Here is a 26,408-nt window from a genome sequence, read left to right on the forward strand (position 1 = left end):
TGCAACTTCTAGCACACTTTCATGTTTGCAACTGTCTCCCTCATCCCATCCCACCCGTACTTTGTTAATATGCTTGATGGATGAAGAATTCCAGAGTTTGTCATATTTTTGTGACTTTTTGGCTGGTCCTAATGAAGTTCTCACTCAAGGGGGGGGGGACTTTGGAGCTTTTCCTTCTTTGGAATGCAGTGGTGTCACCTTTGTCTTGACAACATGCTTGTCTCAAAGTAAAATGGATCCGATCTTAACACACTCTTTTTTCTCCACATGGAATAATTCCCATCAAGCTATGCAATGCGTGTGGAAAACATGGAACTTTTAAATTCATGTGGACTCCCATCCCCAAACCTATGAAACCTATGAAAGAGACAGTGGTGTCTCTTTGGGTAACTATGCATTTTGAGAGCAATCTTTCCCAACATGGAACTTTCCAGGTGATGTTGGACTTTCTTTTGTCTGGTGGAGATGCTGAAAAGCTTAGCACTATTGGAAGAAGCAAGAAATCAGCCAGGAAGGTGGTTAGACCATGAGATGGAGAGGGAGTAAAAAAGGAGGAGAGAAAGACAGCAAAATAAGAGCTAAACAAATACTTTTATAGTGGTTGTCACTGCAAAAGATGTTGGACAGGTCCTCATCGCCAAGCCACTTTTCAGGCAGAGCATCTAAAAAGCTACGTTAAATGGAGGTGACAAGAGATGAAGTTGTAGGGCTCATTGGCAAATTAAAAATTAACAAGCCACCAGGTGTGGCTGGCATATTAAATATTTCAAATGTGATGGCTGATCTTCTAACGTCAAATGCAAAGTCACTATAATTGGCTTTTATTAAAGGACTGGAATGAAGCCAACATAACACCAATGTTCAAAAATGCTCTGTGGTTTTGTTTAATAACCCAAGTTGATTACTTTGGGACTCTTCTGATGTAACCTTTTCCTCCAAAAGAGTGCTTTTAAAAGTATCCCTTTATGGAGGGAATACACATGGAAGACATTATAATGTAATCAAAAATCATGTGGATTTCCCCAGAAAATATCTGAGCAGGATAGCAGATTCTTCCTGCATCTTGCTTTCATAGGTTTGGGGATGGAGTCCACATGAATTTAAAAGTTCCATGTTTTCCACACGCATTGCATAGCTTGATGGGAATTATTCCATGTGGAGAAAAAAGAGTGTGTTAAGATCGGATCCATTTTACTTTGAGACAAGCATGTTGTCAAGACACCTAAATTTGATTGTCACTTCTTACTATTTCCTTACTGCAAATCTCAGGGGTAGGAGCATATCAAGTGACCCACTTCAGCATTCCAAGATACTGACATCGGTACATCAATAAAATTTCATCCCTTAGCAGCAATCGTTCTGTGTAATGACTGATCTACTGAGCCAGCACCATGGCAAGAGACCTACGGTTTTTCTTGTATCCAAGACAAAGAAAATATTTAGCCTTCCAAAACATATTTGTTAAAATTCCTGTTCTGAAGCAGGATTCTAATTTTTTTCAGAAAACTCTGACACATGTAGGAAAACAATCTGGTTCTAGTCACTGTTGCAATTAAATACGACTTGCAATATGATAACTTCAGTTTTTAAATGTTTCCCTTCACTGAAAGCCAAAAGTAGCAATCCTTAATCCAAGAAAGGTATCTAGTTTCCTTTTTAATCTATTATCCGTTGTAATAATGTCTGGGGCTTTAATGAATGATAGCAGTACTAAAACCTTTGTAGAAACATAAATACTTTGGTAGAAATACCTTCATCTATTTCTAAAATAGCTACATTAAAAAAGACACCCCCCTTTTTTACACTGCATATTTAAGGCAGGTATCCATATGGAAGCTATTAATCCCTAAAATGTTTAAAGCCATTTTAAGTTGCAAAGATTATGTGACCTTTAAAAGTTATTCGGGTTTCAGAACAGTAAAGCTTTGAAGATGGCAAATTTTCAGTTTAATTGGGGAAGCAAATAGAACACAATCTTAAAGTGAGTTATACAGTGGTACCCCGCAAGACGAATGCCTCGCAAGACGGAAAACCCGCAAGACGAAAGGGTTTTCTGTTTTGGAGGCGCTTCGCAAGACGAATTTCCCTATGGGCTTGCATCACAAGACGAAAGCCCATAGGGAAATGCTGGCGGTCGGGAGCAAAGACTTTCGCCCACAGCCGGCCTTCAGAAGAGGACCTCTTCTGAAGGCCGGCGGGGGGCAAAAGTCTTTGCTCCCCCCCGCCTGCCCCGGGCGATCTTAAAATGCTGGCGGGAGGGAGCGAAGCGTTCGCTGCTGACCCCCAGCATTTTAAAATCTCCCCGGGACAGCAGAGAAGTCGGGAGCATTTTAAAATCTCCCCGTGTCCCGGGGAGATTTTAAAATGCTGGGGGGCTGCCGACCCCCAGTATTTTAAAATCTCCCCGGGACAGCAGAGACTTCTCTGTCCTGGGGAGATTTTAAAATGCTGGGGGTCGGGAGCGAAGCGTTCGCTGCCGACCCCCAGCATTTTAAAATCTCCCCCTGTCCCGGGGAGATTTTAAAATGCTGGGGGTCGGGAGCGTTCGCTGCCGACCCCCAGCATTTTAAAACGCTGTTCCGAAGCGGGGGGCGGGAACAGCTGCCCCAGCCGCCCCACTTCGGAATGCTGTTCCGAAGCGGGGAGGGAGGGCGGGAACAGCTGCCCCAGCCGCCCCACTTCGGAACGCTGTTCCGAAGCGGGGAGGGGGGGCGGGAACATCTGCCCCAGCCGCCCCACTTCGGAACGCTGTTCCGAAGCGGGGAGGGGGGGCGGGATCAGCTGCCCCAGCCGCCCCACTTCGGAACGCTGTTCCGAAGCGGGGAGGGGGGGCGGGAACAGCTGCCCCAGCCGCCCCACTTCGGAACGCTGTTCCGAAGCGGGGAGGGGGGGCGGGAACACCTGCCCCAGCCGCCCCACTTCGGAACGCTGTTCCAAAGCGGGGAGGGGGGGCGGGAACACCTGCCCCAGCCGCCCCACTTCGGAACGCTGTTCCGAAGCGGGGCTGGGGGCGGGAACACCTTCTGAAGGCGGGCAGGGGGCAAAGTCTTTGTCCCCCCTGCCTGCCTTCCCAGGGGCTTTTAAATCGCCCCGGACAGCGGAGAAGTCCTCCGCTGTCCGGGGCGATTTTAAAATGCCGCCCGCCAGCATTTTAAGATCGCCTGGACAGCGGAGAAGTCCTCCGCTGTCCCGGGGTTTTTTAAAATGCTGGGGGTGGGAAGAAAAGCCCTTGTCCCCCCCCCAGCCTTCAGAAGAGGTCCGGGGACAGTCTGTCCCCGGACCTGGTCTGAAGGCAGTTTCCCTAGGAACGCATTAATTGATTTTCAATGCATTCCTATGGGAAACCGTGCATCGCAAGACGAAAAACTCGCAAGACGAAGAGACTTGCGGAACGAATTAATTTCGTCTTGCGAGGCACCACTGTACATTAAGAATTAATGGTATACAAGAGGAGGTATGTATTACATACCAGAAGTAAACCACAGTTCAGGAAAAATTCTCCAGCAGTTTCATCCCAACATACCTAAAACAAAAAAACTAACATTTCCGCTAATGAGACAGCTTGGTATTTTATTCTGTCAACTGATGGCTTAAGGTATCATAGTGTTGACGACTCAGCCAACTGACTGTTTGGATATAGTCAACTGACTGCCAACTATTTGAACAGAATCAAGTATTTAAAAAATGCCACAGGGCCTCCTCAGAAAGAGGGTGGGGAATCCCCAACATAGAACTATACTACGTCGCCAACCAAGTGCACCACATAATCCCATATATTCTAGAAGATGAAACAAAACAGTGGGTACACCTGCGTAGAGACATAATTGAAAATACCCCCACCACAGCATACACATTCCTCACAAACAAACTAAGGAAAATCCCCACAACACTAAACAGGTTCACACAGACCATGCTTAAAGCATGGAAGGAAGAAGCAGGCAAACTGCCCCCAAACCCATCCTCACTAATCCCCTGGGCACACCACCCACTATTCCATCTGGGGCGTTTGCCCATTCATTTGAAAATGTCTGTACAGGGGGAGAGAGAAAGGGTTAATATGTAGACCAATAGGAAAGCCGGAGGCGGAGCCCAGCTGTTTATAAAAGGGCTTAGTCTGAGGTTTGGGGGTAGGTAGTTGGTTGGTTTTAGTGGGTTGGTTGGTTGGGAAAGGCAGTTGGAAAAGCAGTTGGCAGAAAGTTGGAATTAGACAGGGCAGTGGGTTCTTGTGTGAGGGGTGGTAGAAGAGTTAGAGACAGGATAAAAATAAGACTAAGAAGGTAAAGAGTAACAATGTTTTGAATGCAGTTAAAGATTATTTGTGTCTGCAATAAACTACACTCTTCTTTGTTAACTTAAGAACCTGACTGAGACTAAGTGATTTACCAGGGAGGACCTGGTTGGTGGTAGCGGATTAGTGGTGTACGGGTTAAAAGTCCGTGAGATGACCGGGGGCTCCATACGAACGCCACACCATCATGCAGCACAAAACTTCCAGATGAAAACTTGGGAGTGACAGGAGGCGGCGGCAGTAGAAGCATCCTGCTAGGCCTTGCAGCAGCAACAGGAGATGGCAGCAATAGCGGCGGCAGCCTGCGAGGCCTGGTGGGGACACAAGCAGTGGGGCTTGCAAGTCCTCCTGATGGTAGTGGGGGGCAGTGGCAGAAGCTGTGGCAGCCTGCCTCAGCAAGGCTTGTAGGCCACTTCTGCTTCTGCCACCGTCTCCTGCTGCCGCTGCATGGCCTTGCAGGCTGCCACTACTGAAACTGTCATGACAAGGCCTTGCAGGCCAGCGCTGCTTCTGCCACCCCTGCCCACTGCTGTGGCGAGGCTTCACAGGCTTATTGTGCCCCTGCTGCCAGGCTGCCGCTGCTTCTGTCCTCTAATTGTTGATTCTGTCACTGCCAGGCTGCTGCTGCTTCTGCGCCTAGCAGTCTGGCAGTTCCAGATTATTTGTATTCACTATGACTCATCATCATACTTTGGATTGTCCTGAATACCACCATTTGGTAGCCAAGCCCCAAACCAAAAGTCTCATTAGGATGCATTTTGGCTTGCCTGCTGCTGAAAATGACCATGAGGTGATTGGTAGTATCATCAGTCATCATTTTAGACCCTTATGTAGTAGCAGGACATTGTCCTGTTTGTCTCTGCGTAGTTCTTATTTCATACATTGTAATATATTGATATATCACAATGTTTAGCATTTTGGCTTGCCTGCTGATGAAACTGAGGGTGTGATGATTGATAATATTGTCATTTATCTGTTTTAGTCCCCTAAGTATTAGCAGTTGCTAGGACATTGTCCTGTTCGCCTCTGTACAGTGCCATCCTTATTTCAGACACTGTAGTAGATTGCAATGCTTAGCTGGTAATAACACGTTTTGGACGATATATTGATGTATCGCCCAGCCCTACTGCCTGGTGCAGAGGTAGACAACCTGGTGCCCTCCTGAATTGTTGAGCTATAACTCCCTTCATCCCTGAGCACTGACCACACTGGCTGGGGCTGATGGGAGTCATAGTCCAGGACCAGGAAGATCCAGAATCAAATCTTCATTCCGAATGAAGGTTATTGGCAGAAAGGTGGCGGTTCAGTGAAACACAGCATATTTTAAACAGCAAATGTCTTAACAAGTGGATAATTACAGTTGCAATTCCATTCCATTCCATATATTACCCATTAGTTTTTAAAGTATAGGTGCACTGTCCTCACAGGGACTAGGATCCAGGAGTTACCGTCTGATCTCTAACAAGGATCAACCTTCTGAGTGCACCTGGGTAATCCTGCATTTCTACTTTATGCCTTCTATTTTTACGCCTTTAAGCTCTGTATCATGTTTAGTTCTCGGATTCTGAATATTTACAAATTTACTCAGTGCTTTTTTTCTTAAAAAATGTTTAGGGGTACTCTCATTTTCCTACTCATGTTGAGATACTGCCCTTCAATGAGGCCACACTTAGATTCACAAAATGTTTAGGGGCATGTGTTCCCCTGTGTCCCGTGCAGAAAAAAAGCACTGAATTTACTAATCAAATGAGGGTAACATTTATAACCTTATGGCAAAACACTGTGCAGCTCACTAAAAACCGCCCATTCCTAGGAAGTGCTAGAAACCCAATCTCCAAGTAAGTGATCTTGCTTATTATTTCTGTACAAAAAAAAGCAGTACAGTACGATTGCATCTTTCACAGGGGTTCGGCTCCAAAGGTTCCATGTATACGAAAAAATGTGCCTATTCAAACCACCTCCTTGGAACCATTCCTGCATGAGCATTCCTAGACTTTGGAGCCCCCATGCCTGGCAAAGCAAGGAAGAGAGCTTAAAATCTCTTTTCACACTGGGAAAATCCAGTGTAAAAATCGCTTTTAAGTTTTCTGCCTTAATTGCTATTAACTTGCAGAATTTCAATCAGTCAGTACCAGGTATGGTTGAAATCATGCAAATTAAAGGCACATAAGATGCAATCGTACTGTAATCAATTATTTTAACAAATTCTTTTTCAAGGTTATAGTTCCAAAAGCCACAAAAGAGTGTTGGCTCCATGATCAAAATTATTAGTTTATTAAGCTTTTATTTAGTTGAAAAACAATGTTCCAATTGGAGTAACCAATTACTTTGCACAATTGCTTGGAAGGGGGATTAATTATAAAATGATAAACTTGAATTAAAGCAATCAAATGAATTTGCAAGGCAGTGAGTAGAAGTACAATTAGAAACTTCTTCCACAGAATTTAGTTTACAAGATGTTATCACAACTTTCTTAACCATTTTCCTACTCTTAATGCGGCAGCTTCAGAAATCCTGAACACAAATCTTTGTAACTGGAGTATATTTGGATTAATAAATACTGGTTTGAAATGACAATTGTTTTATATAAAACTGTGAGTATTAAGAAGCCTGATGAAAGCTTCCCTATGTCTACTGGCTAATAAAATTTAAATCACTCTTGAGTAACCTTCTAAGATAATTCCTCAATAGGTTGTTAACACTAACTCATAAAACAAGTTATTGTTTTGAATGAGTAAAAGGAAAATTCCTACATTGGCTCCCAGTACATTTCCGAGCACAATTCAAAGTGTTGGTGCTGACCTTTAAAGCCCTAAACTGCCTCGGCCCAGTATATCTGAAGGAGCGTCTCCACCCCCATCATTCTGCCTGGACACTGAGGTCCAGCTCCGAGGGCCTTCTGGCAGTTCCCTTGCTGCAAGAAGCCAAGTTACAGGGAACCAGAGAAGGCCTTCTTGGTAGTGGCACCCGTCTGTGGAATGCCCTCCCACCAGATGTCAAAGAGAAAAACAACTACCAGACTTTTAGAAGGCATCTGAAGGCAGCCCTGTTTAGGGAAACTTTTAATGTTTAACAGATTATTGTATTTTAATCTTTTGTTGGAAGCCGCCCAGAGTGGCTGGGGAAACCCAGCCAGATGGGCGGGGTATTAATAATAATAATAATAATAATAATAATAATAATAATAATAATAATAATAATAATAATATTATTATTATTATTATTATTATTATTATTATTATTATTTATTATTTATACCCCGCCCATCTGGCTGGGTTTCCCCAGCCACTCTGGGCGGCTTCCAAAAGAATATTAAAATACTGTGATACATCAAACATTAAAAGCTTCCCTAAACAGGGCTGCCTTCAGATGTCTTCTAAAAGTCTGGTAGTTGTTGTTCTCTTTTACATCTTTGGCATAAATAATAAATTATTATATTATTATTCATTTTCCAATGGTAGTTTCACAGAATGTAACCTCCAAGTCGGACTGAGACATGGTGGCAAAAATTAATTTATGCTTTGTTTTAACCTTACAGACCTCAGCATTATACAGAACTCTGAAGGGAAGAAATGTATGTCTCAAAACATATTAAGCAGCAAAGGAACTGCATCTCATCAAAATTAAATAGTGGTTTTCAGACAATAGTTAACAACGCAATCCTGTACATGTCTACTCAGAAGTAAATCTCATTTCGTTACATGGCATTACCCCAGGGTACATGAACATAAGATAGAAGCATAAGGTATGTTTAGTAGTGCTGGGTAATATAGTGATATATTGTCCAAAATCGGTTTGAAGTCCATATCATGATATCGGTTTCTTAATTTTTGACCTGGCAATATATCGCGAATCATGATGTTAGTGTGTGTGATGTGCAAAAATCATGATGTGGGAAAAACCTTGAATTTACAAAAGCAACCACTTGTGCTACAATTGTGAAAATGGACACAGTACACATGACAGCAAAGCATGTTTCATGTTGACTTATTAGAAATACAAGGCAGCATTACCGACATATTTCAAAAAGTAATTTAATATATAACACTGGCTCACAACACCACTGTATTTTACTATTTATATTTTTTCCAGGCATTCATAGGAAATGAGAGTTGTAAAATGCTTTGATTACTTTACTTCCCAGAGGCACAACCAATGAGGCCGGTGCAGCAATGGGACATGGTGAGGACTTGCCCTGATTGAAGTGCATAAATCATTCTATGATTCCAAGGAAAAATAATTACACTGTTGCCTAGCTATGCCAACCTAATACACAAAGGAATTTTTTGCCAATACTTATTCATCAATGACAATTTATAAAATAAAATTCCATCATGTGTATTCTTTGTCGCTCTCAGCTGCAGCTAAACGACATGACATTGTTCCATGTCCATTTCAAATTGAGAAAATACAGAGATTAAGAGTGCTACAAAAGCTTGCCACAAAATGCCTGCAAGAAAAAATCTTATGGAGGGGTAAGGCCAATAAAATAAAATAAAATTCTAACCTTAGCCTCTCCTCTCTCACACACAAACATATGTGTTCACTGAGAAGAGTCAGCACACATTGTCAATTTAAGATGGACTAATTAATAATCCTTATGACAACTGTGTATGCATCCTATTAATATGCTACCTTCTTTATAAACAGGCACAACACCAAGATAACACATCTATCATTTATAAAGATCATCTATGCCAGAAGTCCCTACTTAGAGAGATATCACACGCTAAGTGGAGACCTAGTATAGATGATTACTTCAACTTGAATTCAGGGGCAGGGATCTATTATAATACAAGACTTACGGTAAACTTAGAATCCTCAATGCTTTCGAGGAATTCTATCCAGAGTTTTATAACTGGAGCTATTGTTTTTATTATGTTATGCTTACGTTTCCAATAAGTATCTTTGCTTCCAGCAAACATTGGCTTTATAAAAGCCACTGATGTTGCAGAAAGGAAAAGAAAAACAAAATGGATTGTATCCAACGCTTCAGTTGCATGTGGGGAGCAGACTTCAGCTTGCACAATGGGCCTTTCCATTCCTCTCCTCGCCCCTGTAGTCTGGGTGCACTCAAAATGTGTTATAGGATGGGGGGACCTCTTTGGAGCAGAGTCTAGGGTTGTGCTGGGCACTCAAGGCAGGGGAGAGAAAAGGAAAATACCACTGGACACAACCGTAAGGCTGCAATCGTACATACAGCTTAAATACCAGCAATGTCAATGGGACATGTTACTCTATGCATCTTTTCTTGGAAGAAGGTAAAGGTAAAGGGACCCCTGACCATTAGGTCCAGCCGTGACCAACTCTGGCGTTGCGGCGCTCATCTCGCTTTATTAGCCGAGGGAGCTGGCGTACACCTTCCGGGTCATGTGGCCAGCATGACAAAGCCGCTTCTGGCAAACCAGAGCAGTGCATGGAAACACCGTTTACCTTCCCGCCGGAGCGGTACCTATTTATCTACTTGCACATTGATGTGCTTTCGAACTGCTAGGTTGGCAGGAGCAGGGACCAAGCAACGGGAGCTCACCCCATTGCGGGGATTCGAACTGCCGACCTTCTGATCGGCAAGTCCTAGGCTCTGTGGTTTAACCCACAGCGCCACCCGCGTCCCTTTCTTGGAAGAAAGGCTCGCTAAATTCAGTGAAGTTTGCTCCTTGGAATTTGCATACACAACCTGCTTGGACAAAGAATTGCAGCTGAAAGGAGAAGCAACATTCTGGCATAGAGAACCTACATTAGATTTTTGAAGCCTCGTGCAGTGTACTACCATGATAACACAACAGGGAAATGGGATGGGATGGAATATACAAAACAGTAAGTGTATAAAATTGACCTTTTACATTTAAGTTTAACTGCAAATAATATGCTGGTAAATGAGGCATGATCGCTTTACATTATGTCGAGAATTGGATGACATTTAATTTTGAACGTAGTAGGTGATAACGTTTCAAAATCAGACATTCATCTGCGCTACTATCTTAACACCACAGAAGCCATTGCTACCAGCATTTTTCTTTCATTTCTGTGATTGTCCTCCAGTGGATTCTCAAGAATTTCTAATAAAAGTGAATTATTGTACTAATTAATAAATCACTAATAAAAAAACAAGCTTTCAGTATACTGTAATTTATCCTGGATAATATTACTTTATCATCCAAACGTTAACACATCATAAGGATGAATTATACTGGTTCTCAGTGTTTTTACACACAAAGACGTAACTGACAATGAAGCTCACACGCCTTTAAAGATCAGTTTTCCTGCAAAAACAAAGCCAGCACAAGTGGTTGCCTTTAGTTAGCTTAGCTGTACAATATTCAGAGAGAATTGGAAAACTAGAGTAGCTGCTACTTTTAGATACAGCAGAATTCAAATAATTTCCTCTCCTCCCTCTTTGAAAATACTCTGATTATCTTACTTGCTTCAGTGCAACTAAGTTGCAGTTTTGTGTGGCTTTATAAAAAGCTTCCATTAAACGAACAATCTCTTCCAAAAATTGTTCTATGGTATTTTAACATTTTTCTTCCATAAAAAATAAAAAAAATCCTAATTAATACGTTAGGGCAGTGGTTTTCAGCCAGTGTGTGATAGAACCCTGGGATGCCTTGAATGATGGTCAGGCTGCCGCGGGCAACACTGGCCTCTGTCCCTCTCACATCTCTGCCTCCCAAAGGCTTGCACAGCTGTTTGTTGCAGCAACCCTGGCTACAAGCTCTCCAGGCAAATGGTGCCTCTGGGGCTGGCCTAGTCCCTGTGGGGCAGTGTGAGGAGGCACCTCTCTTTGGGGCAGGGAGGAACAGCTCAGAGACCAGAGTGGCAGTAGTGGCTGCCGGAGGATTCCCAAGGAGAGGGAAGAGAAAAGGAGGCTGAGGGAACCCTCCACAAGGGAGAGTGTTTGAAAAAGGGTGAGAAGATGTCAGTTCTCCAGGCCAGGGGTGACATAACTGGGCTCCTGAGCCCCACAGGGGTGCCGCAAAAAGAATTGAGTTGGTCAAGGGAGACATGGACTCAAAAAGGCATTAGGGTTTAGGATGGGTGAAGAAAAAAATCACTTCTTTTCCTATACCTGAAGGAGCGTCTCCACCCCCATCGTTCTGCCCGGACGCTGAGGTCCAGCGCCGAGGGCCTTCTGGCGGTTCCCTCATTGCGAGAAGCAAAGCTACAGGGAACCAGGCAGAGGGCCTTTTCGGTGGTGGCGCCCGCCCTGTGGAACGCCCTCCCATCAGATGTCAAAGCGATAAATAACTACCTGACATTCAGAAGACATCTTAAGGCAGCCCTGTTCAGGGAAGTTTTTAATCTGTGATATTTTAGTGTATTTTTGGTTTCTATGGAAGCCGCCCAGAGTGGCTGGGGAAGCCCAGCCAGATGGGCGGTGTACAAATAATAATAATAATAATATATTATTATTATTATTATTATTATTATTATTATTATTATTATGTGTAGTTGCTGAGGATACACTTCTATCAATCACAGTATGGTTGTATAAATTCTACTAACAATGAAGAGCTCTTTGCTCAAAAAGTTTCAGTGAGGTCCAATTTAGGTCTTAGAACATCTTACAAGGAAAAAAATACTTGAGTGGAACTCAACTATTATTAAGTTGCATCGGCTAAAATGAGAATAAAAGTTCATCATGACTAACTTTTCACAATTATTTCAACTGGGCTCCATGACCCTGACCTCTCTCAAAGCTGTTTTGACTTCTATCCCTAACTGCAAATAAGCATATATGCATATATTCCAGATTTCAGACCTAAGCAACTTCTTGATTTTAGCTCCCAATGCATCAGGTAAGCGCAACTGCTATGATCACTATAGCCACAGAGCATGTAAACTAGGCAGAACAACAAAATGTAGCACGAATAACCAGGCACTACTTAGAAACTATAATTATTTCCCTATTATTTCCTGCAGTCACAACATATCCCACTTTGTATCTTGCTAGATTCCAACACTCCCCCTCTTCCTCACTGCTTGCTGAAGGACAAGGTAAGAGTCCTGTTTTGTTTAGCCAGAAATCTAAAACAAATAATAAACAGTGTGTGCAAAAGGAAGGCAAAAAAATGTGCCTAAATTTAAGATGACCAGTCATCTTATATTGTACACTATTGTTGGCAACTACATAGCAGTGTTATGTTCCTATGCTCTAAGATAAACAAGGTTATGAGGAAAAGTTTTAAAAACAACTACCTTTTTCAAATTTAATTTAATCTGAGGGATTACAAACCTGGGCCACTTTAACAGAATTCTGAGTCGATCCACCAGCATGGTACTCTACTTTGAACTTTTTCACAAGTTCTTCAAATCTGTAAGAAATCACAGGAAGAGAAGAGAAAAAAGGAAGTTACTTTTTTTATTTTCCACACTTTAGAACTTCACACTACAAAACTATTTGAGCTAAATGAAATTCAAGTTACTAACTGGTTGTTGTTTTTCTTACAAGGGGGGCACTTAATAAACACGCAAACACACACACTTCACCAATTCTGGCACTATTTGAGAATCCTTGTTTAAAAGAGAAACAGCATACACTAAGAGCACAAGCCTCTCTATCAAGCAAGATACTGAACATACGGTATATGTATTGTTTCTTACGGCCATGTTTTTCTTTCAGCAATTTTTCTGGCTGAAAATATGCAGGTAAATCCATATTCTCAAACAAATACAGTGGTACCTCGGGTTAAGTACTTAATTCGTTCCGGAGGTCCGTTCTTAACCTGAAACTGTTCTTAACCTGAAGCACCACTTTAGCTAATGGGGACTCCCGCTGCTGCCACACCGCCGGAGCACAATTTCTGTTCTCATCCTGAAGCAAAGTTCTTAACCTGAAGCACTATTTCTGGGTTAGCAGAGTCTGTAACCTGAAGCGTATGTAACCCGAGGTACCACTGTATATGCAAAGTTCTGGCGCACACACAAGAATGAAAAAAGTTGTTTCTCTTCATTTTCTTTTCCAATGTAAATGAGGTATTTCTCTGAATGATCTTGTTTTAATCCAGCTTGAATCTGAACATATACCCAAACAATTAATTTCTCATATGCTGCTATATTAAGCCGTACTTCAGCTGATTATGCACATTTTAAGTTCTTTTTATATTAAGTCCCACAACTTTACTGGAATTGAATCTTATGCTCGACCCATTTAACTCGTGCACAAATTTATTGCATATGTCACCCAAGCAGATGTGGCTGGAGTCAGAGCAGACACCATGGGGCCAAAATAATAAGGACATGAGGATGGAAGGAAAAGGTCTCCCACCCGAATATGTATTTATGGTGCCAAACTTTATTGTTTAATGGCTATTTTACCTTTCAGTACAACATTAAGAATTATGGGTGAAACCAATGCTCCTGATCTTCTTAAGGAATGGTGTTTAATCAGGTGGAGGCAGCCCCTACAGCAAACCCACGCACCATGCTGTTCTGGATAGTCCCCTAAATCTATGGTTCAGGGGCACATGGGAAAGGCAGGGGGAACTGGAGGAACAAACCAACTTTCAAATCTTAGTTTATTATGTTGGCATATTTCCACCACCCGTAGTTAAGGTTAGCCACAACTTGGGATTTATTATATTGAAAATCACAGCAAGCAATTCTTCAGTGAAGTAAGTAAACACTAGGATTTAGGTGCAATGTTAAACTGCAGTTAAGCTAAAGCTGATTTTTCATAGCCTCCTCATGACTGTGGTGGAGGGAGGAGGGCTGCATACACATGACACTGGGCCACTGTGTGGCTTTTCCATGGTGCATATTGCGACTAAGCTGCATTCACAGTTATGGATATATCAGAGCAGTCATAATGATCACAGGCTGCACTGGGGGGGAAATAAATGTTTCTGTTGATTAGAGCTGTACTAGAAGAGAACGCATATGCAATAATTGATTTCTCAGAATGTTTTTATAGTACAACGAATTCAATTTATCTGGCTGATGAAAAGATTGAGAAGCTTATTGGGTGGCAGCTTTTGGTAATAGAAATACAGTACCGATTAGAGCTTCCATTGTGATACAGACTGAATTCCCAAAGAAAAATAATTTTCTGAGCTCTCAAGGGTCTTTAGAAACTACAAGCAGACGTATAGCTATTCCCAGTTCTGTGTTATTACAATAATATCTACAAAAATGTTTCCCACCTTTCTACTGCAATCGCACCGAAAGTGGCTCATAATTCAGAAATGAAACAAAATTACAAATGAAGCAAACAACAAATGATTAAAATAGCAGTAGTTTAACATAGCATAAATGAGATATTAAAACGGGAAGAGCACAGTCTTCATAGCTCAACAAAAAGCAGGCAGTGATGTATCAGATGTATCTCCCTAAGGCGGCTGTTGCACAATCCAGATGTTTTATCTGAGAAAGTCCTGTGTCTCATGCATGTTTGCAGCACTTCAGCTGGAAATAGGACTTGGAAGATAGTCTCCAAAGAAGTATAGTGTTCTTTGGCAGGCAGTGGTTCCAGATATAAGAGAGGACTTTGAAAGTTTCACTCTCTCTAAATACAGTATGTTTACATACTGAGGAGCACTACTAGATCCAGAATGTCTCCTGGATGTTTTGGTGACAGCCAGGAGTGTCTTTAACCATATTCACCTGGAAAATCAGCTGTGCTCAACCTAAACAAATCAGACCAGACTTCAGCCATTTAGGCTCTAATCACCGCCAAATTGAATTAATGCAAATTGCTCTAAATCTACCCATAAAGATAATTCAGAAACTTCAGGTGGCCGAGGATAAAGCTGCCAAAGTTCTGGCTGGGCTCGGGAGATCAGAACACACTATTCTGAACCTTTACCTAACTTTGCTGATTTATCAGTTTGTTTCTGGGCTCAATTTAAGGGGCCCATGTCATCAGCTTTCTCCAACCAACTGTAACTCCATCTTGTCTTAAGCTGCAGGCTGTTCACTCCAACCAATCCAAAACTGCCCCCAAACACCAGATCAGAATTTCTTCTACACCCTAAAAATAGACCACGGAAAAGTAGCCGAGTGCCAAATGTAAACTGATGACATCAAAGTTAAAATCTCTGGGTGATTTTACCCAATTGCTACATGTAAATGTTAAACAGCATTGGAGACAAGTACAGTGGTACCTCGGGTTAAGTACTTTAATTCGTTCCAGAGGTCCATTCTTAACCTGAAACTGTTCTTAACCTGAAGCACCACGTTAGCTAATGTGGCCTCCTGCTGCCACCGCGCTGCCGGAGCCTGATTTCTGTTCTTATCCTGAAGCAAAGTTCTTAATCTGAAGCACTATTTCTGGGTTAGCGGAGTATGTAACTTGAAGCGTATGTAACCCGAGGTACAACCGTACTATTCCACAAGAAAGGCAGAAATCCTCCTGCATCTTCTAGTGATGTGAAACCCTTATTGTCCTACTTAGGATCCACTTGTGGAATGGCTAAATAAGGTACAGTGGTACCTCGGGTTACAAACACCTCGGGTTACAAACACTTCGGGTTACAGACTCCACTAACCTGGAAGTAGTACCTCGGGTTAAGAACTTTGCCCCAGGATGAGTACAGAAATCGTCAGCGGCAGCTGTGGGAGGCCCCATTAGCTAAAGTGGTACCTCAGGTTAAGAATGGTTTCAGGTTAAGAACGGACCTCCAGAATGAATTAAGTTCGTAACCAGAGGTACCACTGTATTCTCTAAATCACACAGAAAATAAAGGTAGCAATGTTCGTCCTTAAGAAAAATTCCAAAATCTGTATTATGGCAATATGTGTATGACTTAGAGAACACTGCTATTTACTTGTTCAACAGTAAGAGTCTAATCTGGAGGACCACTTGAAAACTTCAGTTTCTGGGGGAACATTCCCTCCAACTGCATTCTATTGACTTTTTGTCTGGCACAACTCCTAAAATTAATCTCCACCATTGCTAACATAAAGACTGCCTAGTTCCTTTTGATTCCTGTTTTTTTTTCCTGCTAAGGAACCAGTGCATTTTAACTAAAAGGTGGAGACAGATTTGTGTAACAGGTTAGCCTAATAAAAGTATTTTAAAAAGGTAAAGGACCCCTGACAGTTAAGTCCAGTCACGAATGACTCTGGGGTTGCAGTGCTCATCTCGTTTTAAAGGCCAAGGGAGCTGTCTGCTCCACAGACAGTTTTTCTGGAACATGTGGCCAGCATGACTAAGCCGCTTCTGGCACAATAGAACACCGAAACCAGAGCAGCGCATAGAAACGTCATTAACCTTCCCACCAGAGCAGTACCTATTTATCTACTTGTACTTTTTGGGGTGCTTTCAAACTGCTAGGTTGGCAGGAGCAGGGACTGAGCAACGGGAGCTCACCCCATCATGGGGATTTGAACCGCCAACCTCCTGATCGGCGAGCCCAAGAGGCTCAGTGGTTTAGACCACAGCACCACCCACGTTGTATTGCCCTAACACAATTTTTGGATTTTTTTTCTTAAGGGCCAAAATAGCTGTTTTTACTTCTTTTGTGACTGAGAAAAATAAATAATTTAAAGATGATTGTTGTTATTATCTAGGAAGTCATGTAACACTGACAAATTTATGTGCATGCTTCTATTTGCAACGTTTATCTATTATTTTTAACATGTCATAATCTCTAAAATAAATTTTATTCAGTGTTCAACAGCATTTCAGAGCTTCATACATGGGAATTCTCAAAGATGAAGAGCAAAGCAGGGAGAGACTTTCAGGTAAAAGCAAAAATAAAATGCAGCTTTTTTTCATTTTAGGGCTTTTCACAAAACACATGGTTAAAGGTGGCTGACTTTACTGAAAAGAAAAAAGTCTTTAAATCACAATCCTTAAGAGCTAATGTTTTAACCTTACTTTTGTATCGATGTTACTTTTTCCATCTTGTTCCAATAATGTTTAAATGCAACCATATGTGGAAAATGTTCTTTTGGCGTCCATCAAACTGACATTTAAGTGCATTTTTTCAACCTCTAATGTTTGTGGTAAAGTATTTCAAAGCTATGAACCTTCGAAAATGCACAGGCAAATTGTCTCTTTCATATATTAACATTTGGTCTTCATAACATGGAACCTGTTTGGAATTACTGACTTCTGATTTAGTTGCTATTTGTTTGGATGAGGTGGTTTTGGAAAATATAGTACTTGTTTGAGGTAATGCTAGTTTGCAGTAATAAATACTTCCAAGAGGAGTTGCAGTTTTCAGAAGCGTTCTACAGAAAAGTATAATCAGCTGTTTTAACCAGCAGTATATGCAGAGTCCTAAATGCAATCACCTTCTTAATGCAGTTAGTTGCAAAACCATGGTAATTTTCTCTTTTAGTAAAAGGGTTTTCTTTCATTCCTAGTCATTTCACCAGGAAATTAAGAAACTGAGTGCAATCCTATACAAGTCCTCTCAGAAATTCCATAGGGCTTTTATTTGCAGGAAAGTATGTATGGGATTGCAGACTTAGGGTGACAACAGATATAGGGAAGAGACTTTTAGTAGATGTTTACCTATCAACAGCCATTCTTCTTTGCCTTTCTTCTTTTTTATGTTGTCACTTTTCTCTGTGAATGGCTAACTGGGTTGCAAGTGTCTTACCCAAAGCCAAATGTCTCTAACATGAATAGTCTTATCATTTAGAGCAAAAGATGATAATAGCAATGTGTATACTAGGTATGTTCAAATAAATGTGATCTTACTTTACTCCGGCGTTCCTCTTTCTCAATAACATTTCAGCAAATACATGGTCCCAAAGGAGGATAAAGACTGAACTGTTCAGGGTAACTTTCCCCAACTTTTGGGGGGTTGTGGTTTTGTTTTTTTTAAATTTCCACAAAATTAACTTCCACAAAAGGCTGCAATTCTGAGTGGAAAACGGGTGCATCTGTTGGGGGTACTTAATCTTTCACTCTTCAGCTGTTTTACCCTCATTCCAAATGTCCTATTATCGGCCTTCTGATATTGGGATGTATAGAAAGGAAAGGCAGGAGGAGTTTTGAATCAGCATGGCCACAAAACACATTGAAAGGCTTAAGACTTTTTTAGCTGGAGGGCTGTATTTGCTGTTGGCCAAACCTCTCCCAAGTGCTATCTGTGGCAGGTGTGGACAATGCAAAAGTGAATGTTGCAAAAGCAGGCGTTGCCCCCCCCATTCTCTTTCGCACCCAGCACACAAATACTATCCACACTAAACAGAATTTTCCTCCCCATCAAGCTCTCTCTGCTCTAGGAAGGAGCGATGGAGAGGAAAATTACCCACTCTCCACGTGAGAAAGAAACAAGGGAAAACCATGGAGAAAAAGCCAAACCATGTAGCAGAACCAACTCTTGACCTCGCTCCTCCTTTTCCTCTCCTCTCCATGTGTCAGTTGCCTGTTGGAAAGGAACGCCACTGAGAGCAGTGATGGCTACTGGATCTGGCAGCACCAAACTACCCGCCAGCCTTGACAGCGTATCAGAGCACTCCAGAAACAGGAAAATACTCTCTGATCTGTTCTGGTGTTTCACCAGGAAACATTGGAGCAAGGTGGAGCGGGCCTTCCTGTTTTCAGAGTGTTCTAATCTGTTCTCAGTGGCAGCTGGGGTTTCAGTAAATTTGGCCAAGGGGATGGAACGGGCTTTTGAAAAGGGCTTGGGCCAGGCAAATCAGGTTCATGGACCCCTCAGTCACTCCTAACCTAGAATATTTTACAACGCAATACCACCTTAACATTTATGCAGTTCAAAGAACCTTTTTAAGAACCTTGTTTCAAAACCTGAATATTTCACTCAGGTGATTCCGTGTTCTCAGAGTGTTACAAGCTCACATCACTTTACACAGGCCTGCTTTTGAAGACTGCGAGTTCAGTATCCTTGCAGACAACACAGCCTCCTGAGGAATGTGAACCTATTACACAAATGCCTCAAAGTCTTAATTGTCTTTTGAGAGTTTGTGTTACAGTTTATTCTTTGTGCAGAACTAAATTTGCTGCTTTGAACACATCCCGCTCCAATTGGCCCAACTGTGAATCAGAGCCCAATTTGGATTTCATGGGGGAGCCAGCAAGGCAAGACTTGAAGGTTCACAGTGCATTTGTCTGTGCCTGTGAAGCTGACAATCCCTCCTGCATTTGCAAATACAGTAACATCTGCATCAGCTAACAAATCCACTGCTGCTACAAAATTTAGAATTCAAAATCCGTCTCTCCAAGTCCTGTCAGTTTAGATGAAAGTGTTGGGTGCTATATAATGACATTGGGGGCTCTTGCAATCCAGTACAACTGAGCACATTTGATTCGACGCAGAGTGAAAAATTTAGAACATCATTCAACTTTTAAGCTAGAAATGCAAATTGCCTTTCAGTTAAAGTGTTTGTTATTTCAGGTCTGCTACCAGAGCTGTATGGCAAGGAAAGCTGAATTGCAGGGGGCAGGGGAATAAACACCCAGAAAATGTAGAATTATTAACCATAATCCAAATTATGTAATGCATCAGGTGAAACTTAATTTCCCATTTCCTCTCCGGAAGAGTAGATGCTGACTGACACTGCAGTTTCATCTACTTACTCAGTCCAATCACTGTGGAAATGTGTTTCAGTAACAAAAACACTTAATATTAGACTCAAAGAACAGAATTAGCAGGAGCCAAGTTTGAGCTCTTTTCATATCAAGGACAGGTTCACTTACATTGTTGCTAATTTTAAGATGATGTATGATCAGATTCCATATGCCTCATCCCCTTCCTATCATCAGCAGTTGCCCCTGCTCCTATTTTGTCTTTGGAGATGCCTTCTAAACATTTTAGCTGGGATCCAGGGAATGTGAGCAGAACACAGCTTGCACAAGGGGGCTTCCTCCTTCTCCCCTCCCCACTGCAACTTTCCAGTACTGAGGGTTTAGGGTCCTTCTGGAATGGCATAAGAAGAAATTAGGGAAAGGCAAGCCAATACAGATTGTACATCCTATGGACCATTTCCCCTGGGAAGTGTGTACCTTCCCTGGGAGGTGTTGGGCTGCCCAAACCCTGCCCCTTGGATTTGCTGATGTGGTCCAAAGGAAAGCAGAACAATATGTTTGGCCCCAGCTTGACTGAAGTAGTTGCCAGAAGAAAGCATACAAGACGCCATCTTAGGGACTCCACTCCAGACTTGTGTGGGGTTTATTCCTTAGCCTTTTCTTCTCTCAAATATATCCCACAAAGCAACAGAAGCTTAGGATCAGAGTTTTCCCTCTCCTAGATGAGCCCCCTTCCCAGGTTGCTGAGCCCCATCTGCTCCTCACTTCCCTCTACAGCACATGCAGAAACCACCTTCTTGACCATTACAACTACAGTGGTACCTCCGGTTGTGGACGGGATCCGTTCCAGAGCTCTGGTCGGATCCCGAGGTTTTCGCAACCGGAGATGCTTGTTCTGCACATGCACATGGAGTGGTAGAGCACTTCTGCGCATGCGGCAAAACCTGGAAAAATACTTCGGGGTTTGCCACGTGTGTATCCCAGAGGATACGTAACGAGAGGTGCACGTAACTATTGGTCTCATCCGCTCAATCTGCCAGAGCCTGTCTTCACATGCAGGGGAAGTCCCTAGCTCTCTAAGGGTTTGAGACCCTCACTTGGTTTAGTCGAAGCCGTTCCTAGGGTGTGTTAGCTGTTGAATGCTGACAGCTTCTAGGAGCCACAGCTGAGAGCTGTGGGGACCAAAGGTGGACAAACAACCCCAGGAGGAGTATAAAGTGTCCCCCACCAGAGGTGCTCCCCGTTCCCTAACACTCCATACACAAGGTATTATCAATTATTATTGTTTTATTATGATTACTATTGATGAATTGAACACCACTTTTCAGCCCTCTAGCTCCTGCCCCAATATAAGTAATTAGACCATGGGACAGAGGATAGGGAGGAGGCAGCAGCACGGGGGATTTTGTGAGCATCCTCAGAGCTCTTTGCAAGCGTTCAAAAAGAAAACTTGCAAAAGACTTGACCCCTTCTGGGACAAGAAGAAAGGTGCTCACACATCTCCAGAGAGTACACAACCAAGCAGGATTAAGTAAAATTCTTTCATAAAAAGATTGAATATCAAATTTGTCACTAGTCTGTAATAAATATAAAGAAAATATTATCCCCCACCCCTTCATCTCCATTAACACTAGTAATTGATGATCCAAAGTGACAGATTTTGGGAAGCATCAGAAAGATGCATAAATGTGTACGCTATATTTTGTCTTTAACTGATATTAATACCATTCAATCATATTCTAGATGAAAACAAATTAAAGATGTACCGTATTTTTTGCTCTATATGACACACCAGACCATAAGACGCACCTAGTTTTTGGAGGAAGAAAACAAGAAAAAAAAATATTCTGAATCTCAGAAGCCAGAACAAGAGGGATCACTGCACAGCGAAAGCAGCAATCCCTCTTGCTGTTCTGGCTTCTGGGATAGCTGCGCAGCCTGCATTCGCTCCATAAGACGAACACACATTTCCCCTTACTTTTAGGAGGGAAAAAGTGAGTCTTATAGAGCAAAAAATATGGTAAATCTTTCATGGTTGAAGTAGTTTCAGTTTGGTTTTTACTTAGATAAGTGGAAATACTTAACAACAACAAACAACAACAACTTAACAAGCTTGGAACAAGAGCAAGTGAAAAATTTACTCTGATATTAATTTCGTTTATAAACACTTTTATTTTTTGGGGACTGAAATTAGCCTTGCAACAGGCACATGCTGATCTTTTACAATTTCAAGTTTAATTTGGATTGTGGCTAAACCAAACAATTTTTTTACTAATTTAGATCCTTCACAATGAAGCTGAAGTAATTATTCTAAAGCCTGCCAAATCAAAACATGCAAACATACAAATGCAAGCTGCTTCTCCATTTCATTAACATGTCAGCAAAGTGACTAGAGTTTGTGTACCAGTGCTGGGTGAATTATGCTGCTAAAATTTCCAATGTGTTTTGAGTTTAACTCCAGGAATATTATGATGCAGTTTCCAATGTCTAAGCTAAACCTGGTCTTTTCTTAATTTGCAAGGGCTAAACAACTCTAAATGTTGAACTGTGTCCTACTATAAGAAAAACTCATAAGGTATTAATTTCTGTCTTCATCTGAGTCAAGTTTAATTTTATATGAAATATTAAAAATAAGTTTAGAAAAACTTGTCATATATAGCTCTATAAAATGTGCTTTCCCTTCAGTAAGATGTTCTAATTAAAATAATGTAAGAGTACATTATCAATTATAAAAGAAAATGCAAATGGTGTTCAAGATCCTATTTTATTTACATCTTTAAAAATGTTTAAAGTCCAAAGCACAAAATGAAGTGGGTATACCACCAAGTAACATCTGATATTAAAGAGTGAGATTTCATTCAATATCGATATTCTTTCATATAAGAATCCTTAAGAAGGTACAAAAGAGTTTCCTTGGTTAAAAAACAACAAAAGAATTTTCAAAGGTTGCATGGAAGATTTTCTTCGAGGTTTTTTTTGTATGGTGCATATGACCTTGCTATATTTTTATGAAATTGTGGTTTATATATATTTAAATAAATAAATAAATAAATAAATAAATAAATAAATAAATATCTGCATATAGATCTACAGTGCAGCCACACTTGGGATACAATGGACAATTTTGGATATCCCATTTGAAAAAGCTACCAATCTTAGAAAGGGTACAGAAACAGTGAAACTGACCAAGGGCTTGGAGCACCTTCCATATGAAACCATACAAGGTTTAGGGGGGGAAACACAACAGAGGAAGAACTTAATCTTATTTTATTTTTGTAGCCTAGAATCCCAGTGATGATAAAGATTAGTTCTCAATCAGAGATTTTTCAGCAAAGGAAAGGAAATTCCTTGGAAGTTTTGAATCTGTCAGATGGTGTAGTCCAGGATGGTGAAACTGAAATATCAGAGAACCATCTAAAGCAGAGATGGGAAGACCTGTGGCCCACCAGAAGTTGCTGGATGTTGCTCCCATCATTACTGACCACAGACCATCCTAACTGGGCCTTATGCAAACTGAAGTCATCCAACATTTGGAGGGGATGTCACCCACCCCATATAAAAACACAAATTTGAACTTGCTCGCTTCCATCAAAGAATAGTAAGCATGTTCTCTCCAATCTGCTGCATTAAAGCTCAGCTGTCAAACACAGTCCAGCTTTGACTTCACTAATATCACCACCCACACCTCTGTCTAACTGGTAACAATAAAACACACACAGTGGTTTGGTGCAAGACACATCAACCATGAAACCTGTAGCAATTCAAAATACAATCTTCCCAGTCTCTCAAACTCATTTGTTTCTTTGCGTCAGAGCAAAATCCTCAGAGCAGCTGAAACATACCAGTTTAAATACATAGCTTTTTTTTTAAAACAATAATAAATCTAGATTTATTAACTTACCTTCCATAAACTATCATTTGCCAATTTCCCCCACCCATGTTAGCTTGCTTTCATTGGTCTTTGGCATATTAGACCCTTTTAATGTAAAATGTGATCACTCCCTGACAGAGAGATGCAGCGCTCAAATACTACACGCCATCCCTGACTCATTAGATCACTTGACAAATTTAGCTATAAAAAGAAATACAATGTGGTAATTCAACTTCTCTCTGTGAATAAAAAAAGCAAAACACAACTGACATTCTCTAAGCTGATTTGTGGCTTTGAAAGAAAGATAAAGGATGTCTGAAGTCAACGTCAACCTGATGTTCAGCCAAATCCTGAGGTCTCATACACGATGAAATAGCTGAAGTTCTGAAAGCCACCAGTGAATCTAAGCAGGATCATAGATAGGCTGCTTTCAGTACCATAGCCAATAAAGCCAAAGTGCTTAGATTGACTGAAAAATGCATGGAAAAATGTACAGATCAGATTTTGCTGTTTGCATCACACTTTGCAGGGATACACCCAACAGTTCCACATGCACAGCGGAACTTCCCCTTGCCTCAGAAAGTGTGTGTGGGGGGGAGACGACTTCAGAGCAGATTTGGGGGGGTTGGAGGAAGAGAGGCATTTCTTCCAACCCTGGATTCAACCCTAAAATTAAAAATTTGCCGTATTTTTCGCCCCATAGGAAGCACCGGCCCATAGGACGCATCAAGTTTTTTGGGGGGAAATAAAGAAAAAAAATTTATTTCCCCCCCAGGCGCTTGTGGGGCAGGCAGCGGGGAGAAGCGCTCTTCTCCCTGCCGCCCGCCTTGCGATCAGGTCCGGGGACAGCAGGGAGACGTGCTGCGTCTCCCTGCTGTCCCCGGAGTGGTGGGGCAGGCAGCGGGGAGAAGCGCTCTTCTCCCCCCGCCCGCCTTGCGATCAGGTCCGGGGACAGCAGGGAGACGTGCTGCGTCTCCCTGCTGTCCCCGGAGTGGTGGGGCAGGCAGCGGGGAGAAGCGCTCTTCTCCCCCCCGCCCGCCTTGCGATCAGGTCCGGGGACAGCAGGGAGACGCAGCGCGTCTCCCTGCTGTCCCCGGAGTGGTGGGGCAGGCAGCGGGGAGAAGCGCTCTTCTCCCCCCCGCCCTCCTGGAGATCAGGTCCGGGGACAGCAGGGAGACGTGCTGCGTCTCCCTGCTGTCCCCGGAGTGGTGGGGCAGGCAGCGGGGAGAAGCGCTCTTCTCCCCGCCGTCAGCCTCCAAACCACTTCGGGAGACAGCGGGATGGCGGCGTTCCGCCTCCCTCTGTCCCCCGACCTTGTGGGGCTGGCGCTGGGGCTCTCCTGAAGCCTGGAGAGCGAGAGGGGTCGGTGCGCACCAACCCCTCTCGCTCTCCAGGCTTCAGTGAAAGCCTGCATTCGCCCCATAAGACGCACCCACATTTCCCCTTCATTTTTGGAGGGGAAAAAGTGCGTCTTATAGGGCGAAAAATACGGTAATACAGGAAGATTAAAGTTGTGGACGGTTTTCAGTTTGGAAATATATATTGAAGGGATTCAAATTATGTTTGGAGATGTGCAATAAAATGTATGCAGCTATGATTAACAATACATTTTACACATTTAAAGGGTAAAGGTAGCTCACCCTGTCACGGGGATTCAAACCGCTGAACTTCTGATCAGCAAGTCCTAGGATCTGTGGTTTAACACTTACACACACACAAATACAAAGTGTGGAAGATCCTTTGATGGAAAAGGGAACAAGGTGATTTTTGCCAATTCCCTGTTCCTCCTGTGCCACCTTCCTGATATAATTACACATTTGCTGACATTTGACCCATTCTCCACCCTCTACACAAAAGTTCAAACAGGGAAGCAGTTGTACTCATGCAGACTCTTCTTGAAAGTAAGAGCCCTGGTAGTTTACATAAGTAATATGTTATGGAAGCGACAAACACTGATTCCGAAATGTTAAATATTGGAGGCAAATCAGCTCAAGTGGACTAATGGTAAAAGCTACTTCAAAGTGCAGGAGTAGCAGCAGCAACAGGCAGATCCTTAAAACGCAAAGTTCTGGCCTTCAAATACTTTGTCAATTACTCTCTATTTTATTCTCATATCACTACACTCAAGAATATAAACTTAAAAGGCTCATAGTCACCCAGTATAGGTTTCCCAATCTTGAAGCCACTTGTTCCTCTTTCCAGAGAAGCAATCAACAATTTTATTGACTGTTGTTTTATCTGCTATATTTCTTCCATTCTCTCCAGAAAGATAAAGCACTTTTTCTCTCAAAGAAATAATTCATCACTGCAGTGTACTGCTCTCTTTTAAAAGCAATTTGTTTTCCCTTACACATATTAATTACAGAAATACCGTTTCAAGTAAATCTGAAAGAGCATGACAGGGGGGAAAATAGCTCTGGTAAGATCACAGGAATGATGTATCAGTCATCATTTTTGGCAACAGGGGAGGCAATCAATACAAAATGGTGATAATGTAAGATCCTTATCACAAAATGAGGTTTTTTTTCAACACTTAGTAGGTAATAAACACAGGTGCTGCAAACCTATCCACACTTACCTGGAACAGAGTGACTTATTTCTAAGAAAACATGCATATATGACAATAAGGTAAAGGTAAAGGGACCCCTGACCATTAGGTCCAGTCGTGACTGACTCTGGGGTTGTGGCGCTCATCTTGCTTTATTGGCCGAGGGAGCCGGCGCACAGCTTCCGGGTCATGTGGCCAGCATGACTAAGCCGCTTCTGGCGAACCAAAGCAGCACACAGAAACACCGTTTACCTTC

At 42.2% G+C, this 26,408-nt stretch overlaps 1 protein-coding gene across 3 annotated transcripts in view; it reads right to left on the minus strand.

Moving 5' to 3' along the window:
• The window catches only part of ADK (adenosine kinase), a 204,873-nt gene that overhangs the window by 121,926 nt on the left and 56,539 nt on the right, over positions 1 to 26,408 (minus strand). For all 3 annotated transcript variants that reach the window (XM_081191845.1, XM_081191847.1, XM_081191846.1), the window contains exon 4: positions 12,525 to 12,603. In XM_081191845.1, coding sequence (XP_081047971.1) covers positions 12,525 to 12,603 — 79 coding nt within the window. The remainder of the gene's footprint in view (positions 1 to 12,524; positions 12,604 to 26,408) is intronic.

This window comes from Podarcis bocagei, assembly GCF_964188305.1.
Source record: "Podarcis bocagei genome assembly, chromosome: 4".
Classification (NCBI taxonomy): domain Eukaryota; kingdom Metazoa; phylum Chordata; class Lepidosauria; order Squamata; family Lacertidae; genus Podarcis; species Podarcis bocagei.